General features: G+C 41.3%; 2 protein-coding genes across 2 annotated transcripts; one reads left to right on the plus strand and one right to left on the minus strand.

Annotated features, from left to right (window-relative positions):
• The first annotated feature begins 2,470 nt into the window (after window positions 1–2,470).
• On the plus strand, window positions 2,471–13,143 carry terfa (telomeric repeat binding factor a). The gene is made up of 13 exons (XM_049564607.1): window positions 2,471–2,795; window positions 4,425–4,520; window positions 5,140–5,270; window positions 6,151–6,237; window positions 6,849–6,989; window positions 7,260–7,411; window positions 7,999–8,502; window positions 9,515–9,634; window positions 10,478–10,597; window positions 10,686–10,832; window positions 12,236–12,321; window positions 12,410–12,456; window positions 12,829–13,143. Exons 1-13 carry the CDS (start codon window positions 2,669–2,671, stop codon window positions 12,985–12,987), a joined length of 1,917 nt encoding a protein of 638 aa, XP_049420564.1. The 5' UTR covers window positions 2,471–2,668; the 3' UTR covers window positions 12,988–13,143.
• Window positions 13,144–13,244: 101 nt separating this feature from the next.
• On the minus strand, window positions 13,245–17,505 carry nip7 (NIP7 nucleolar pre-rRNA processing protein). Its single transcript, XM_049564618.1, has 5 exons — window positions 17,338–17,505; window positions 17,135–17,221; window positions 16,900–17,038; window positions 13,975–14,115; window positions 13,245–13,700 (listed from the first exon to the last, which is right to left on the minus strand). The coding sequence occupies exons 1-5, from the start codon at window positions 17,391–17,393 to the stop codon at window positions 13,581–13,583; spliced, it is 543 nt and encodes a 180-aa protein (XP_049420575.1). The 5' UTR covers window positions 17,394–17,505; the 3' UTR covers window positions 13,245–13,580.
• Between the last annotated feature and the right edge of the window lies 1 nt (window position 17,506).

The raw sequence follows: 17,506 nt of genomic DNA on the forward strand, positions 1-17,506 counted from the left end.
TCGCCAGTCTCAGCAGCTCTTCTTGTGTACTTGCTGAGTGTCTGCAGGACAATCAAAAGAGGTCTTAACACAGTTCAGTTCGTGGCTGAGAAATGAGAGGCTCTTTTGGAATAATAAGGCCATTCTGTCAGATATTATCAATTCATCAAAATCCAAACTATAAAATTGCACTGAGTAGAGTGCAGATCTCTGCCAAGCGACTGGAGCTGATTGCAGTAACTTTAGACAATGCACACTGCGCTTGATGGAATATTCCTTCCCGACTCCCTTACAGTCAAGATGTTGCCACAGATAACAAAAACGGGATTTTTTTCACCTGGTATTGTGCCAATGATCATGCTTAACTCAAGTGGATCATAACATACCTTGTATGGAATTAATCTGCAGATGCTCCAGTTCAAAGTGACACCAAACACTTGCTTGAGGTTCTTAAAGACGTTTCACCTCTCATCCAAGAGAAGACGCCTTGGATGAGTGATTAAACATCTTCAAGAAACTCAAGCAAGTCCAGTAGCCTATAATACAGCACTTAAAGTAACCTAAACCTGAACCAAACCTCATCCCTAGCCCCAACCACCAAGGGTGGCACTACTCATTAACAGGAAGGAAACACTTTGACAGGAAACGAACTTCAATACCACACCCGAACGTCTTTTGTTTCATGCTTTTTCTTCACGATTGCATTGATGTCTTGCGGCCCCTAACGGCCGCTTAAGAGGAGTGAGGAGTCATCTATCAGTGACACTATAAAACAGTCAACTAAACAGGTCTTTCAGCAATTATAAATCACCGCAACCATGAGAGGTCCTCGATCTTACAGTCATAAATGTGCACACAGTATATTATGCTCATTGGTTCAGTAGTTTACGAGATTAGTTGCAGAGAGACAGATAACACATACTCACACAAGCGCACACACACGGCAACCAAACACACAAACTCTGTTTATGCCTGGAAGAAGAAGTGAAAGATTTAGTAGCCCAGCTGTGATGCAGGTGGCCCTCGTTAAAGTCATTTTACTTTCACATCCTTGTATTTATTATGTTCATCTGTAGTGTATGGTTATATGGAGACAGGGGTGTTGAGGGTAGGCCATCTGTCAATACCTCAGAAATTCTTCTTTCTCACAGCCTAACATTGGCAGGTGTGGAAGAGTCAGATCTGTTCTTTGTTTTTGTTGTGTTAACAATAATGTCAGTTAGTCTTGGTTAGGGTCAGGGCGATGGAATATATGGAATATATAAACTGAGCGTCAGGATGGGGAAGAAAGGTGATTTAAGTGACTTTGAACGTGGCCTGGTTGTTGGTGCCAGACAGGCTGGTCTGAGTGTTTCAGAAACTGGTGATCTACTGGGATTTTCACACACAACCAAAATGCCTTGTTGATGCCAGATGTCAGAGGAGAATGTTCAGACTGGTTCAAGATGATAGAAAGGCAACAGTAACTCAAATAACCACTGGTTACAACCAAGGTCTGCAGAAGACCATCTGTGAACCAACAACATGTCAAACCTTGAAGCAGATGGGCCACAGCTGGCACAGGCTCAGCAAAACTGGACAATAGAAGATTGGAAAAACGTTGCCTGGTCTGATGAGTCTCAGTTTCTGCTGCTACATTCAGATGGTAGGGTCAGAATTTGGTGTAAACAACATGAAAGCATGGATCCATCCTGCCTTGTATCAACGGTTCAGGCTGGTGGTGGTGGTGGTGTAATGGTGTGGGGGATATTTTCTTGGCACACTTTGGGCCCCTTAGTGCCAACTGAGCATGGTTTAAACACCACAGCCTACCTGAGTATTGTTGCTGACCGTGTCCATCCCTTTATGACCACAGTGTACCCATCTTCTGATGGCTACTTCCAGCAGGATAACGCACCATGTCACAAAGCTCAAATCATCTCAAACTGGTTTCTTGAGCATGACAGTGAGTTCACTGTACTCCAGTGGCCTCCACAGTCACCAGATCTCAATCCAATAGAGCACCTTTGGGATGAGGTGGAACAGGAGATTCACATCATGGATGTGCAGCTGACAAATCTGCAGCAACTGTGTGATGCTATCATGTCAATATGGACCAAAATCTGAGAGGAATGTTGTTCAACACCTTGTTGAATCTATGCCACCAAGAATTAAGGCAGTTCTAAAGGCTAAAGGGGTCCAACCCGGTAGCAGCAAGGTGTACCTATTAAAGTGGCCGGTGAGTGTATGTATCATACTATAAAATAATTTAAAGCTCAGCACAAATGGGACACACATTTAACGGTACCCTGGCGATACACCGGTCCGTCCAGTAGGTGGCAGTTAAAGGTTTTCTGCTAGTGTGAGGCCCGCTAATGAACTCAGAGAAGAAGAAGTACTCCGGTTTTGCATGTATTTTTATCCCCTGCATATGAACTTTGAGGAAGGGCACTTGACAAAGCCAGATCAAATTTCATCTGCTTCAGTTGGGATGGCAAAGCCTGATCTGGCTTTTTTACTTTTGATCTCCATGCTGATGTTATCTCTTTATGGTTATCTCTTTTGAATTATTAAGGCGGCACACACCCAACTGGGATACAGCGCTGCCTGGAGAGTCAAACTGTGGGGATGAAAACCCCGAACAGTTAAGCTCCTCCCCGCCTTCACCGAGAAACAAACAGCACCGTCCTGCTCCGCTGACGGTGTGAATATGGCGGCAAGCGATGTCCAAGACATTGTTAACCGCTGGATACTTGACTATTATTTCGCTTTGGCAATAGAGCTGTTTAGAAACCAACAATATGCGGAATTTTGTGCCATAAGAGAGGTACTTGAAGGTAAGTAACACACTGCCTCACAGTGTTAAGCGTGTTGCCCGCCAAGCTAGGTCAGAGTTCTGTTAGTTTAACGTTAGCTAACGTTAGCTACCTAACTAACTTTGTTTTACGTTACCGTTACTGGACTGTTTTACGTGCAACGTGTTGCTAGCAAAGTCGAGTCGTGTATGTCAGCCACCTACAGTATTATTTATTTGCAGTTAGCATTACTCCAGCTCGGGACTGTCTAAGTCCCAAGATCACATTAAAAACCTACGTGAAGTTGCTGTGCGCTAATAACGTGACACTGTAATGAAGGTGGGGCGTTTAACCAGACGCACATTTGCAAAACCAACCAGTTAACTTTATTTAGTCCTCGTTGTTACAGTGTTTTCTTTACCAAAACAGTGAAGTGAATGTTTTGTTGACGTTTGTTTTGGAGCGTAGGATGGGCTCGGTGTTGCCCCTATTGGCTCGTTAGCGCATCACAATGAGGAGAAGAAGAAGAAGAAAAAGGAGAAGAAGAAGAAGAAGAAGAAGAAGAAGAAGAAGAAGAAGGCACACAGAAGGAGTCAGACAAATGACACAAACTTGAGATTAAACATTTCACAACAGCATTTTTTTTTTTCAATTTTGTCGGAGAGATAACTTTAAGGACCAGGAAGAAGTGGTTGATTTTTGCAAATACACGTCTGGTTAACCTCTCCATCTCAGTAATGTTAGCACACAGCTGCTTCCTGGACCAGCAGGTGTTGATGGGACAGTCTTCAATAGTGCGTGCAGGTTAATTAAAAATGGAGATTACTGGACTCTGCCCTGACTTCTGGGACATTAGATGTCGCTAGACTTTTCTTAAAACTTGGACACCATATCCTCCATCAGCTATGAGGGTTGCATGGGAGTGAAATCATGAACAGAATTAAAAACGATGTCACATTTCCCCCCAGTACTTCCAGCTGACCTTACATGAATATATCAATAAAATGTCGGCCACAGATTAGAGCTTGCTATGAGTGTGATTTACTGTGTGAGTGTGATGAGTGTGATATGACCATGTATTATAAGTGGGACAAATTGTAGGTCACATATCACTCCAATTCTTGCCTACCTTCACTGGTTGCCACATAACTTAAGGAATGATTTTAAGATTCTTTTAATGACTTATAAAGCTCAACATGGTTTAGTGCAGAGCTATATAGCTGAGCTTCTGACTACCTATGCTGCAAGTCGTGACCCAAGATCCTCAAGCCTACTCTCACTAGTCGCCTCTAGATCAAGGCTGGTAATTAAAGGTTACTGAGTTTTTGCCATCAAGGCCCCGAAGCTCTGGAAGTCTCTGCCTGAGGAGATTAGGCTGGCTAGCACATTACCCGTTTTTAAATCATTGCTTTAAACATATCGTTACAGCAAAGCTTTCATTTTTAATGCATGATTTGTATGTTTGTGTTTTATTTCCTTTTGTTCTGTTTTTGTCTCTGTACACACTGTTTTCCTTTGCTCTCATTGTATTTTTTGTTGTCTTATTTTTATGCACTTTGTGAAGCATTTTGTAACCTTGTTTAGATAAATGCGATACAAAAAAATGTTATTATTTTTATATTTATTATTATTCTTGGGGGAATGACAAGCTTGCTCATCATGCCGTTACAGGAGTCTTGGTCCGTCCTTTGGAGTCCTCTGATGTCACGCCAACAAAGATTCATGTATTGCAGTTTCTCTCCCGAATAAATGATGGGGAAAAACTTGGTGAGGTCAACATTATTGCATTCATCGTGGTACATTACAGTGCCTTTGTAAACAAATGTGTATTGATGGGGATTTTATTTCGTAGCATCGATGTGTACAATTTTCTGTCTGCACATAGAGGAAATTGAAAACATTAAGAGAAGCTCCTTGCAAAAATGCAGAAGTGTAAAATTTACTTGCCAACCAGTGGATAAAATGTCCTGTTAAAAATGGGTGTGAAAAAAATTCCATCATTTGCATAATTAATATGGTAGTGTCACAGTTAGATGCATTTTCAATATAGCATGGTTGTGCCTAATAGCATTTAATGAATTATAATAAAAAAGTAGAGATATTCTTGAACCAACTGAGTGGTTTCACACAAAATACAAAAGAACCAATACCAAGTTGGGTGGCGCATTCATTGTTATACAGATTTCAAACCAATTGTCTGGCCACTTTATTCAGCACCTGTGTTGAGTCTTCTCCTGTTGAAAGACGCAAAATGATTAAGTGTATCGTTACATCCCAACTGTAAAACTGAACTCAGTGCTATTACCTAAATTGAGCTTACATCCGATCCTACCAGCATGTTGTGACCCAAACGCCACAGTGATAATTGCTTTGTCTTTTCCTACAGACCTGATATTTGAGCCTGACCACTCAGTAACTCCTCTGGAATCAGCCTTAATGTTGCTGGAAAAAATGAACCAGCAATGCAGTGTGCCTGGGCAGAATTTCGAGAATGCATGCACTTCACTTAAAGAGATGGTAAGTGTGGCATTTTTTATTGGTGTTATTTTTATTATTATTTGTAACACAAAGGCATACAAACACTTGTTAAAGGTCTAGGATATAGGGGGATATAATGGCAGAAATGGAATATTATATATGAGTATGTTTTCTTCAGTGTATACCGTAGAAGGAGCCGTTAATATCTACATAGGGAGCGGGCCCTCATTTATGGAGACCAAGATGTTGCACTACCATGTTTCTACTATAGCCCTGAACGGACAAACCGAACACAGGGTCCAGATAGGTCCATTTCCATTTTTGCATCAGCCACTGTAGTTAGAGGCCTACTTCCAGCAAGCAGCTTGGAGTTGTGCTGGTTTGTAATGTGAAACTGCTTTATTCAGTGTTGCCTGAAACTTTCTGAACATCTGGATCTTAAGTTATCTGAGAAAAAAGGTGAGCGCACATTAGCAGGTGGTGTAAGAGCTGCCCGCATTAATGTGCCAAACAGTGTCGGAGATACACTGATGTGTAATGTGAAACTACTTTATATAGGGGTTTTACCAGCTTATATCACTGGTTCTGTTTGTGTTGGAAAGGAGAAGACCTCTGCGGATAATTGGGCTCACGTTAAAAACCTCCAGAATGTCTGGGTGAGAAAAAGGTGAGCAAACATTAAGTTTTCAGAGAAGAAGAGTGAGCACACCTTAGCGTGTGGTGGATGAGCCGCCCGCCTCTGAGATGCGAAACAGTGTGAGAAACGCTGATTTGTAACGTGAAATACTGGGGAATTCTTGCCAGGAGGATTTTCAGCTAGTTGCAATCTGCCATTCACTACCACATCTCCCTAACTTTGTCTGGCCGAGAGTGAATGCAAAATGCGTAACAAATTGTTATGTATTATTTCTGTCCTTAGATGGTGTGGATGTTCATTAAGAACGATCAGTTCGACAGAGCAGAAGAGGTGCTGAAAAAACACTTTCCCAGACCAATGATCGGCAAGGTGAGTTCATGAACTAAGTCTTAAGAAAAGCATTAGCTCAAAACATCACTTGTGGACATGCCAATAAATTGCACTTAAAGGAGCTACAGTGTGGGTATCTTTGTTTATGTTTTCATCAGGTTGCTAAATTCTGGGCCAATACTCATGTTCAGAATAAAAATTTGGCTGATACAGATGTTTTTTTTTGTTTGTTTTTATTTTTGTTGTTTATTTTGTTTTGTTATTTAATCCTCTGTTTGTACCAGGGAATCAAAGAAATGTTCATTATAAAAAGTAATTGTTTTAAGGCCATTCAGCCCTTCATTACACTACCTTTGAATAAGCATAAATTTAACCATACAACAACTGATTAATAAATTAGTCTATCAAAAGAAAATTGATTGCCAACTATTTTTGATGAACAATAAATCATCACTGTGATCTTGCATCTGTCTGACGTCTTGAATGGGATATCTCAAGAACACCGTCAGGGAATGTCTTCATCCATCAATGTTTTCACAGACATGGATGACACACAATAGAAAAAAATAGAAAGTTTGCTGACTTGACTTGATTTTTATGTTTAATTGTGTGCATTTTTGTTTAATTACTCATGTCTGTGTTCTCTGTAGAAAGCTATATTCATGGGTCTCATCAGGAAGAAGAGTAAAACACATGAAGTCACCGAGCAACTCGACTTCCAGCAGTTCAAGGAGGAGATGTTGACCTTTTGCCAGAGCCTCTGCCCATTTAGTGTTCCCTTTCTTCTCAAGGTATGTAACTGTACACAAGATAAATGCTCATTGCATTGAAGCATGACTAACTGAATATTAAAAATGTAGGTCTGAGATTTCATTGCCCTTCAAAGCTGATTTATCAACAGCAAAAAAAATCACTGCAAAGAAAGGTTTTTAAAAGTGTATTTAATTGTTAACCAATGAATAGTCCACGTAAGATTTTAATCATATTTTCATGAGTTCACTAAGGAAGGTTTGCCTATGATACTTAATTTCTTTATTATTATTTTTTTGTGTGTATAACAGGCTGCAAAACAGCTTTCTGAGAAAAGACTTCAACAGCAAGACGACGAGGCGGCTGGCCCCGATGAGCAAGACGAAACTGGCCCCGATGAGCAAGATGAAGCAGGCCCGTCCTCTAGTCCAGCAGTTGCTGTCCAGTCAAAGTTAACACTATGGTAGACTCTCTGTCCTCACAGTTCTTGTAGCATCACGTAGCATCATATGACACACTCTCTCATCACTGGGCTGCATGACAACAGTGGCAAAATGGACATTTTACAGTTGGAAAATCTCACACAAAGATTCCCACTGTGTGCTCTGTCCTAAGATTTTATCTCCTTCGCCTCTCTCTGCTATGCTCCAGATGATGAGAAACCCATCATCTGACTGACGGCAGATCTTTGTTTTAAGTAGGCTTCCTTCTGAGCGAGGGCCAAGGTGTCACAAAATCATCACATCATCTGTCTGCCATTATTGGGAGGGATTTGAGGAGAATAATGAGGTCCCCTAATTGTTAGCTTCAGTAATACTTTCCATTAGAAGCTGTGCTAACCACATTTAGAACCACATTTAAAATCATTTATTGGTACTTAGAACTGGTGTGGGCAGGGTAGTTTTTTAGGGATCCAAGCTGAAACGTTTCCAGCACAGTTTTATGGAAACCTTGACTATTTTAAGCTAATATGTTGACTGGAGAATTTTCTTATACTTTGTCCGAAATACGCTTTTCAGTCTCTTTTCTTGTCTCTGTCTCATCTGCCAGTAAGCACAGAACAATCCCGAGGGCCAGGCTGGAGGCGGCCTACAAGGCTTTGGCTGCAGGTTCAAATGAGAGAACATTTTCTGAGCTGGAGGAAGAGGTGGAGGTAGAGGAGCAGTCAAAAAAAGAATTTTCCCTGCACCTTTCACAAACTCCCGCAAAGGGCACCGATCAGGACACAGAGCAGGATGGGCTATTTCAGAGAGACTCAGGCAGCCCCATGGAGGCCTCCCCAGCAGACCAACCACCACAAACAGACGCTGTTCCTCCAACACAGGCAGGTTCAGACTCAAGGTGCTGCCCAGTGCTGAAGAACAGGCGGCCTTACACTGTGGCAAGACTGGTGGTCGAGCCGGACAGCCAGGGGAGCTCGCATTGCTCAGCAGCTTCACAGGAACTGGAGATTGATGTCAGAACAGAGGAGCCACCACAGTCACCGGCTATAACTAATAATAAAGACCCACAGAGCCTAGGAACAGACACCGAGGTTACCACACACGTGCAGAAGTAAGTGACTTGGTCGGTGGTCTGTAATTTCACTAATTTTAAGAAATGGTTATTAAACAGGCAAATATAAATGTTTCAAGTGTTGCAGTGACAAGTGGGTTGTCAGTGTGATGATGATTTTGGCGGCGGTGGTGGTGTTTCAAAATACTGTTAGGCAGACAGTAGCTTTAACCTACTGTCACCTGGGGGATGGAGGCCTGTCTGAGCATGCTACAAGCTAACAGAGCACAGCTACATGTCATGATACAGAAATACTGAAATACGTAACTGGTATGATAAAGGAAATCATGGATGTTTTGTAGTAGTAGGTCCACTTTGTGAAAACGGGTAACAGAGTCAAAAGCGGTGAACTTTACAGGGACTATTCAGAAATGTTGAAAACTGAAATTATGTTTTCACTATCTGATATCTGAATACCAGCTGCGACAATGTCACACTGGCTGATATTGATTTTCCCTTGTGTGTGTGCATGCGTGTATCATGGTGAAATGTGATCCAGGTCACACCAGTTATAGCGGGAAGTACCACAGAAGTGGTTTGAGTATTTTGCCAGGTGTCTGTCTGTGTCTGTCTGTGGACAGATATTGTCAATGCGTAGTTGAAAAAAAATCTGTCAATTTAGTTGGGATCGAAATGAATGTCACGTTCAGAGATGGGCATGGTCAGAGCATGAGGGCTGGAAGAATGGGAGTAAGAAGTAGGGAAGCGACCATTAGCCCCTCCCACAGGGCCAGCATTTGTTTGAAATCACCGATTGCCGTATTGCAGCTGGAGTGATCCCATCACAAAATGGTCTCTAGTTTTCTGTTATTTCTCCTAAAATGATGTTCTAAATACAACTAGCAAATATTTTTTAGTGCAAATACTGGTGGTACTCATAGTGCATCTCCATGGATGAAAAGATTTTGTTACACGTGGTCTTGAATAGCACATTTTAGTATCCGTGGGCTGCTGTGGTTCTGAATTTTTCAGCAATTTTACAACACCAATGCTGTTTTGTTTTGTCATACAGAGCGTCAACTAGTTTGGCAGAGTTGTCTGCAGACGGTGAGGAGGATGCCCCTGTCTCTGTGGCCAACAGGGACATTTCTGAGGGGAAAAGCCAGAACCAGTCCAACAGCTCACGTTGCAGGTAATTCCAGATGTTCTGTATCATCTTATATGGGCCACCGGCATACGGGTTATTACTATGTTGTAAGGCTAAGTGATGTTAGTGTGAACACAGGGCTGTAAGGATAGTGGTGATGGTCTGTCATAACACCTTAGGTTAAATGAATAGCGCGGTCTTTACTGGCCACTAATGGGTCTTTAATTAGCCATTTTCAACCACTGAAACCCAGAGACATTTTGGTGCTCAAGCAGTTTGACTGCTTTTTAATTTAAAAAATCTAAGCTCAATTTGAAAACCATTTCCAACCAAAGTATTCCAGGAATTGTTGTGCTAATTCAGGGTTGCAAACTGTTTATAACAATACTGTCCTCATATAAGCTGCAGTAATCCGTCTCATGGCTAACGGGAGACCAAAGACAATCCGACAGCAGAGTGTGCATCCCTGCTAGTGCTGTCTGAATCCTGTAAAATAACTCTTCCTGTCAGTCCACATGGTTCTTTGGCTTCTGATGTCAAATCTTCCTGTTCCAAGTCCCTCAGCTTGTCAGTAAAGTCATGTTGTCAGCTGTCCATGAGAATCCGCGAGAGCAGGGGTGTGCACTCTGCTATGGGATCGTCATTGTTTTCCTGTTAGCCATAAAACCAATCACAACAGCTTACCTTAGGACAGTATAAACAGATTGCAATCCTTCAGGCATATGTATTTACGACAGTGGTCTACCACTCAAAAACTGGCATCAAATCGCACAAATATGTCATATTCAGCTCCACTTAACTGGAAACTATAAGTTACTTTTGCAGATTTGGACGTCGTAACTATCTCCTTTGCTGGACAATGCTAACCTGAGTCTAACTCTCATACAGAAACTCCAAGTCACACCAGTCGTCATCAGACAGTGAGGAAGACCCACTGGAATCACCGGCTCCCCGCAAAACCCCAGTGCGGAAACCTCGCAAACGACTGGCCAAGGATCCTCACAGCAAGCAAGTCCAAATACAACATTCATTTGATGTCACTGTGTTGGTTTATGATTCAGTGACAAGATTTGATAAACTTAATGTATTTACACAGAGATCCAGATGCCACATGTGTGACAGAATCTTCATTGGAGAGCTCGCCCACTCTGTTCCCTCTTCGCTCGCCTGTCCCTGTCCCTCAAACAAGCTCCACTCCTCACAAGGACTCTGCACAAGACAAAGATCCTTCAGGTTTAAAATGGTCAGTAGAGATTACACAAGTGCCTTTAGCTAAGAAAGGATTGAATCACCTGTTGTGCATGAATTTTAATGTAAAAAGTATTTTAAAAGTTCCTAAAGACAAGTCGGTGTATATTTAAGGTTGTCTAAGGGCTCGTTCATGCTCAACATCAGATGCAGAGACGGATGGAGCCCTTTGTCTGTACTCTGCGTTCATGGGGGTTTGGCGTGGACGTGCAAGAGTGTGGTTAATAATTCCACCAACACAAACAAAATGAGCAGATGACAATGCTGCGCACAAAACAACAGTGTAGTGCGCGTGCGAGCGTGAACCACTTGTTTTCATTTGGATGATGTACTGCTGGATCAAAGATCATAGAGCGCTACGCGTAGGGCAGGGTTGCAAGGTCCGCTTTTTTTTTTTTTTTCTTTTCGGGCTTGTTTCTGAAGTGGAGTTGCCGATTTGGGCTTGCTCTCTAAACGTCACCTTCCTCTGTATATATCTGTCTAATAAGTTATTTAAACGCATGATAGTATGCCAGACTGCAGGATGTTTCCACAGCTCCGCTCCCTCCACCCCTCTCCTTCTCCGCATACACACAGCTGACGGTCAGTCAGTGAGACTTTTCACATTTAAATTTCGCAATTAATGGAGGTTCTTTCGTTTCGCCAACAAGTGGGCCAAATATGGAAAGAATACAATAAAGATTTGAACAAAGAGAGAGGATTAAAAGATTTGACTTCAAGAGGGGGACGATTCAAAGGCAGTGTACAGATTCAGATTCTGTGTGAAATATGTACTCACTCAGATCTTGTTCAGCATACCAGCACTGTTACAGTGAAAGTAAAATGGCTTGTTATATGCAACTTCTTCACTTTCATTTATTCTTTCCACGTTTTTTGTCAGCTAGTTGGTTTGGTAGAGTTCAAGGGCAGTAAATATAATGTATTTGTAAAGTAATTTTGAAACTGTTGCTGATGAAACGCTGATAAGTCCATGCATATACTGCATCCTGAAGAAATGTATAAAGATTTGGACCTCTAGCGAGATGGTCATGATGGCTCAATGGATTTGTTCTGTTTGGGAATACACAATATTCTTCCAAATTAGTGTTTGTTTATTTTGATATTCAGAATTTCGCTTTGACTAACTCTTTTTTGACCATACACCTGTTTGCATCCCTGATAAATGAGCCTTACAAGTCATATGGAAAGTCACTCATTTTGATGACCTACAATAAAACTTAATTGAGATCAAAAGTTTCATGCTAGCTTCACTACAAACACCAAATTCCATCCAGCATATTTAAATAATAACTCTAACATTATTTAAGATGCAGCCGTTACTTGTTTTCCACAGCTGTTTATCGATTACCGTCATGAATCTGGGTGCCAAGCGTGTAAAGAAACTGTTTTTGTTCACAGGAAACAGCTGTTCAATGCTGCCAAGGAGACTAAGGATACATGGAGCGATGAAGAGTCATATTTCACCTCTAAACAGAAAGCAAGCGGTAATGTTTCATCACATATTTACTCCTATTTAAATCTAGTTATAAAAATCTTATGAATGCAGTAATATATCTTTGTTTTTTCCTAAAGGGTCGCACAATGAGAGCACCATGTCAAATTCAGGCAACAGGAAGAGGGTAAGCATAACGAGACTTGTATGTAATAATCCACAGTCAAAAATTAAGTAACAAATCTTGTGGTGCATTTGTGCTGGCAGGAAGTCTTGAGAATTAGCTAAATTTACATGGTATATTGTATGAATATCAAACTCAAACACAATCATTCAGCAAATATAAGTTTGTTAAAAGGATAACATGGATTTGGTCACTTCTTGCTTTCAAAAAGACAATTTGCAGCCAGCCTGCAACTTTCAAATGTTTGATTGTTTCACCATCTGATGAAAGCACCACACAGGCAGACATTTCAGTTTGGTCAGTTTCATCAGAGTGACGCAACACGGACAAAAACCAAACACAGCTGAGTAACCTCTTGTTTCTGTTGTGTTGCAGAGGTGGACTGAGAGTGAGACAAACAAGCTGAAGGAAGGGGTCAAAAGATTCGGAGAGGGCAACTGGAGCAAGATCAAGTCATATTACTCCTTCAACGATCGAACAAACGTCAACCTTAAGGACAGATGGAGAACCATGAAGAAGTTAAAATTGGTCTGAGTGGTTCAAGACAAGTTCAAGTGTTTGGATGGACTTTTTACACCCCCACCATTATTTCTGTTGTTGAAATGAAGTCCCCCCCTCCCCCCAGAGCCATTAACGGTTATTGCTCTTATTTAGTTAAATCGTTTCAGTTTTTTCTGGTTCAATAAATTTTATTTTGTTAATTAGATGTCTGTTTTTTTAAAAACTGCATCGGTATGTGATGTGCATTTTCACTGCAGCCATGGATACAGTAACAAACTCGCCAATACAAATACAAAGACAGTATGGATTTATTTGATAGATGACATTTACAAAAGGAAAAGAAGAAACACAGAAAGGCGCTCCCTTCACTCTGATCAGGAGACTCTGTGACTAGGGAATCCTGTAGAAGGCAGATTAGCAGTATCAAAAGAGGAGTGGGTCTGTTTCAGTCCCTCGACTGCACTGGAATCATGGACCATTTGTAACAACTGCTGTTAAGACGCCCTCAGATCCAGCCCCTTCTGTTCAAAGAAAACAGCTGTTCATGGTGGGAATTTTAGTGAGTGTCTCTGAGGATGAAATGGGTTAAGAAGAGGGGAATTTGACAGTCCAGCTGTTGAGCATCTTTATGTTAAAGTGTCTTCATTCCTGATGAACTCTCCTACGTCGGCCTGGTGGAACACGACAATGGACATGGGGTCCACTCGCCGACACTCCTGGGTGGACTTGGCTGCCACTCCAAAACCCTGAGAAATGAGACACATAACAGTTCAGAAATCCCCTTGGTGAACACAAAGAGCGAAATCTACAATATGCTCTAAAGTTAAACTGACATTACTCAAGCAAATATGATATTCTGAACATTTGGTACATAGAGTATGTGTTGAAACAGGTATGATACATACTTAGATGTGCGGTATATTCAACATCCCATGTGCATTTGCAGCAGGAATTTAAGCCCTAAACAGCACACTGTCCTCAACTACACCAGCAATATAGCATCATAGTTACAAAACTTACCAGGGGGACATCTGCCATGGAGTAGACTACAACTCCCTGGTACTGCGCAGTGTTCTCTGTGATTCTTCCAAGCCCAGACTTTAGCACATGGTTCCCGTAAAGGAAAGACTGCTCTGCTCCGGGTTTCACCCACACCTTGTACTGAGACAGGACAAGAAATTTCAGGTTACTTGTACATGCATGAATATACTCAAATTAATCTTACTGGCAGAGATAAACTGTTTGAAAAACAAAAATGGAAACAGGACAAGTTAGGCACAAATGTGGCTGCAACTAAGGATCATTTTCATTTTGTTTTCAAATTAGTTGTTAGGTCTATAAAACGTCAGAAAATAGTGAAAGACGGCAGTCAACGTGTCCAAAAGCCCGAGATGACGTCCTCAAATGTCTTGTCTTGACCAAAATCCAAAGATATTCAGTTTACTGTTCTAGAGAAGTGAAGAAACCAGAAAATATTCATATTTGAGAAGCTGGAATCAGAAAACTTGAATTTTATTCCTTAAAAAAATACTCAAACCATCCATCCATCTATCCATCCATTTTCATCCACTTACCCAGGGCTGGGCCGCTGGGGCAGCAGGCTGAGCAAAGTACCCCAGACTGGATTACTTACTCAAACAAATTATTAAATTAGATGGCAAATAATTCAATAGTTGACAACCAACCAATCAAGTAATTGTTGCAATTCTATGCACAACAGCTACTGCCCTGTAATTTATCAGCGCAAGTCTTTATAACTGCAGGAAGGTCCTCAATATACATTATCACATTGTAAAATACTTCAGTCATGTTAAATATTGATGGGTTTGTGTGAGCAAGGTTATATCTTAAATCTGCCTCATAAGGACCGTCCAGTGCAGGCACATGTGTGGCTGTCTTAGCAACCCAGTTAAAGCAACTGTAGCTTTGGTAAACACTGATAAGCTTTTAGACCTGAGAGCTTCACATGAGTGAGTGCAATTTCAGTTGTTGCCATTACATGAAGAATCACCAGCCGCAGCAGCACTGACTAAATCAAAACACACTTACGGTGTACCATTCTTGTTAAGTGGCATATGCCATTCTTGCTCACTGCTGAGACACATTAACAGCAGGGAGCCATAACACCTCTGCTTTTCTTACTATCGCAAAATGTCTGCTTTGAAAAAAGCCTGTTGGTACGCCACTACTGTTCTACAACCACTGGATCTACTTAGCATTAAAAGGTAGTGTTTAGGATTTAGGGGGATATATTGGCAGAAATGAAATATAAGATGTATGTTTTCTTTAGTGTATAATCACCTGAAAATAAGAATTATTTGTGTTTCCGTGACTTTAGAATGAGCTGTTTGTATCTTCATAGGTGTCTGGCATGCCAAACAGTGTTGGAAAAACACTGATTTGTAATGTAAAACTGCTTCATTCAGTTAATGACTTTAGTTGTTCTTTTATCTCAGACATGTTAGGATGTTACATACCATGCTTTAATCAGTGTTTTACTGGTTTGTTTTGGAGAGAAAGAGACCTTTGTGGATAGTTCAGCTCCCAAACATCTGGATCAGAAATAAGGTGAACACACATTCGCAGGTGTGGGGCAAGCAGGCCAGCTGTGACGTACTGAACAAGGTGGGAGAAACACTGATTTTTTTTTTTTATTTGAAACTGCTTTATTCAGTGTTTTTACCAATTTTCATCACCTGAGTTCTGTACTAGGAAGCCACAACTTACCCAGGGTATCATTGCCTTATATGGCTCAACTAACCCTAACATTGGCTGTCTGGATAAACTGTACTACAAAGCTGGTTATCAACTAGTTTAGTCAGCTCTGGGTTTCCTATCCAGCCACGAGCGTATTCATGTGAAAGAGGCGGTGGTGTTAATTATGAGCGACATCATCAGAACCATGAATGAAGGAGGCTGCTTCATATCATATGAAACAAAACAGTGTCTGCGACTGCGAGACAGTTAAATGTCAATGACATCTGATGTAAATGATACTCTGATCTCATAACAGACAATGGAGAAACATTAAAAATACTTCACAAATATTCCCTAACAGCCAGGACTTACATTATGTGTAGGTATCACTGAGCTATATGTGACATTAGTATACAGTAATTTTTGCTATTTAGTTGGATGATGATGAACATGTCACACAAAACACTTTAAAGTGATGCCAGATTGTTTCTGCTACTGAAGTAAAGGGTGGAAAAGTAGCCTAGTTAATGACTAATGAGGTCTATCTGACCTAAATGTTCAATTTATAGTACGGGGAGCAGATTAATAGTGTTTTGATTTATTTTTCTGGTGAAATATGATACTCTGCTCCAGAGCAGGTCAGCTGTTAACCCAGATATTAGCTCGCCAACTCCAAATCCTGCTTTGTAGTACAGGCCTCTGGTAAAACCTCCTGATAAATGAACACTGAAGGAATTCTAACCAGGAGACGTTTCAGCCGGTTGCAATCTGCAATCCTCACCACTGCATGCCACTAAATCCCCCTAAATCTTACACACTGGGAACTTCAACAGTTAAATTAGTGGCATGATGCGTATTTGGCAGTCCTTATCTAATAGGAAAATAGCACACACTACCAGTTTAACACACAGCAAGTGGATGCCATACATATGTGGAACACAGCAGAGGCATGTGTCAGTAAAGCCCAGTATATACAGGTGGACAGAGGCATCCGAAATTGTGACATGCCATGAGAGGCTTGCCACATCTGATCTCCGTCACTCTTGTGTGCTCTGTTCTTCTGTAAGCTTTCCAGAGACTTCATTTGACATCAATGCTAGTTGAGGCTCTGCTAAAAAGGACGTGTCACTTCACTCAATATCTGTATTTCCTCAGTGCATGTCTTACTCCAACCTCCATGGGTAGGAGCTAAGGAGAGAGGATGGGATGCATGTGATAGAAGCAAAGACAGTGAGCACCCATAGTCACCTTTGCATAGGGCGCCAGGAAATCCAGAGCTGTGATGTGCAGGCGGAATTTAATGGTCTTTGTGAACTTTCCAAAACATGTTCCCACTGACACGAGCTTGTCCCGGGATATGTTTGTGGCCAGCTTCAGAATTTTCTCACTGAGGACAGAAAACAAGGGTGCATCAATTTCAGAGTGACTTATAAGTGTTAACAGATGCCAGGACTTGTATGTACGGTAATTTATTTTTATTTACCTCATGTAGTACACACGGTCATTGTGTAGCCTGAAGCAGTAGGTGCCGTCAGGCCGGTCCACTAGAAGTTTTATGTTCTCACCAATGCTGTTTAGGGAGAAAACACACTGCTCACACACATGCATGCTAGCAAGGATGCTAACATTTATGATATATTTTGAGTTGTAATAGTAAAGAAAAACATGTTCTCTATATCCACTTACTATTTTGACAGCTTCTCAAACATCGTTTTTGTCTCTTCGTCTGTTAGTGGCCTCATTTTCGATATTTATTAAACGCAACTTTAGTCGAATGGCCGTATCTCCTTTGAGAAACGTGGGTCAACACGGAAGTCGTCACACTTTGCAGCGGAAGTCTGGTGACGTAATCAGG

The sequence above is a fragment of the Epinephelus fuscoguttatus genome, linkage group LG2, assembly GCF_011397635.1.
Source record: "Epinephelus fuscoguttatus linkage group LG2, E.fuscoguttatus.final_Chr_v1".
NCBI lineage: Eukaryota > Metazoa > Chordata > Actinopteri > Perciformes > Serranidae > Epinephelus > Epinephelus fuscoguttatus.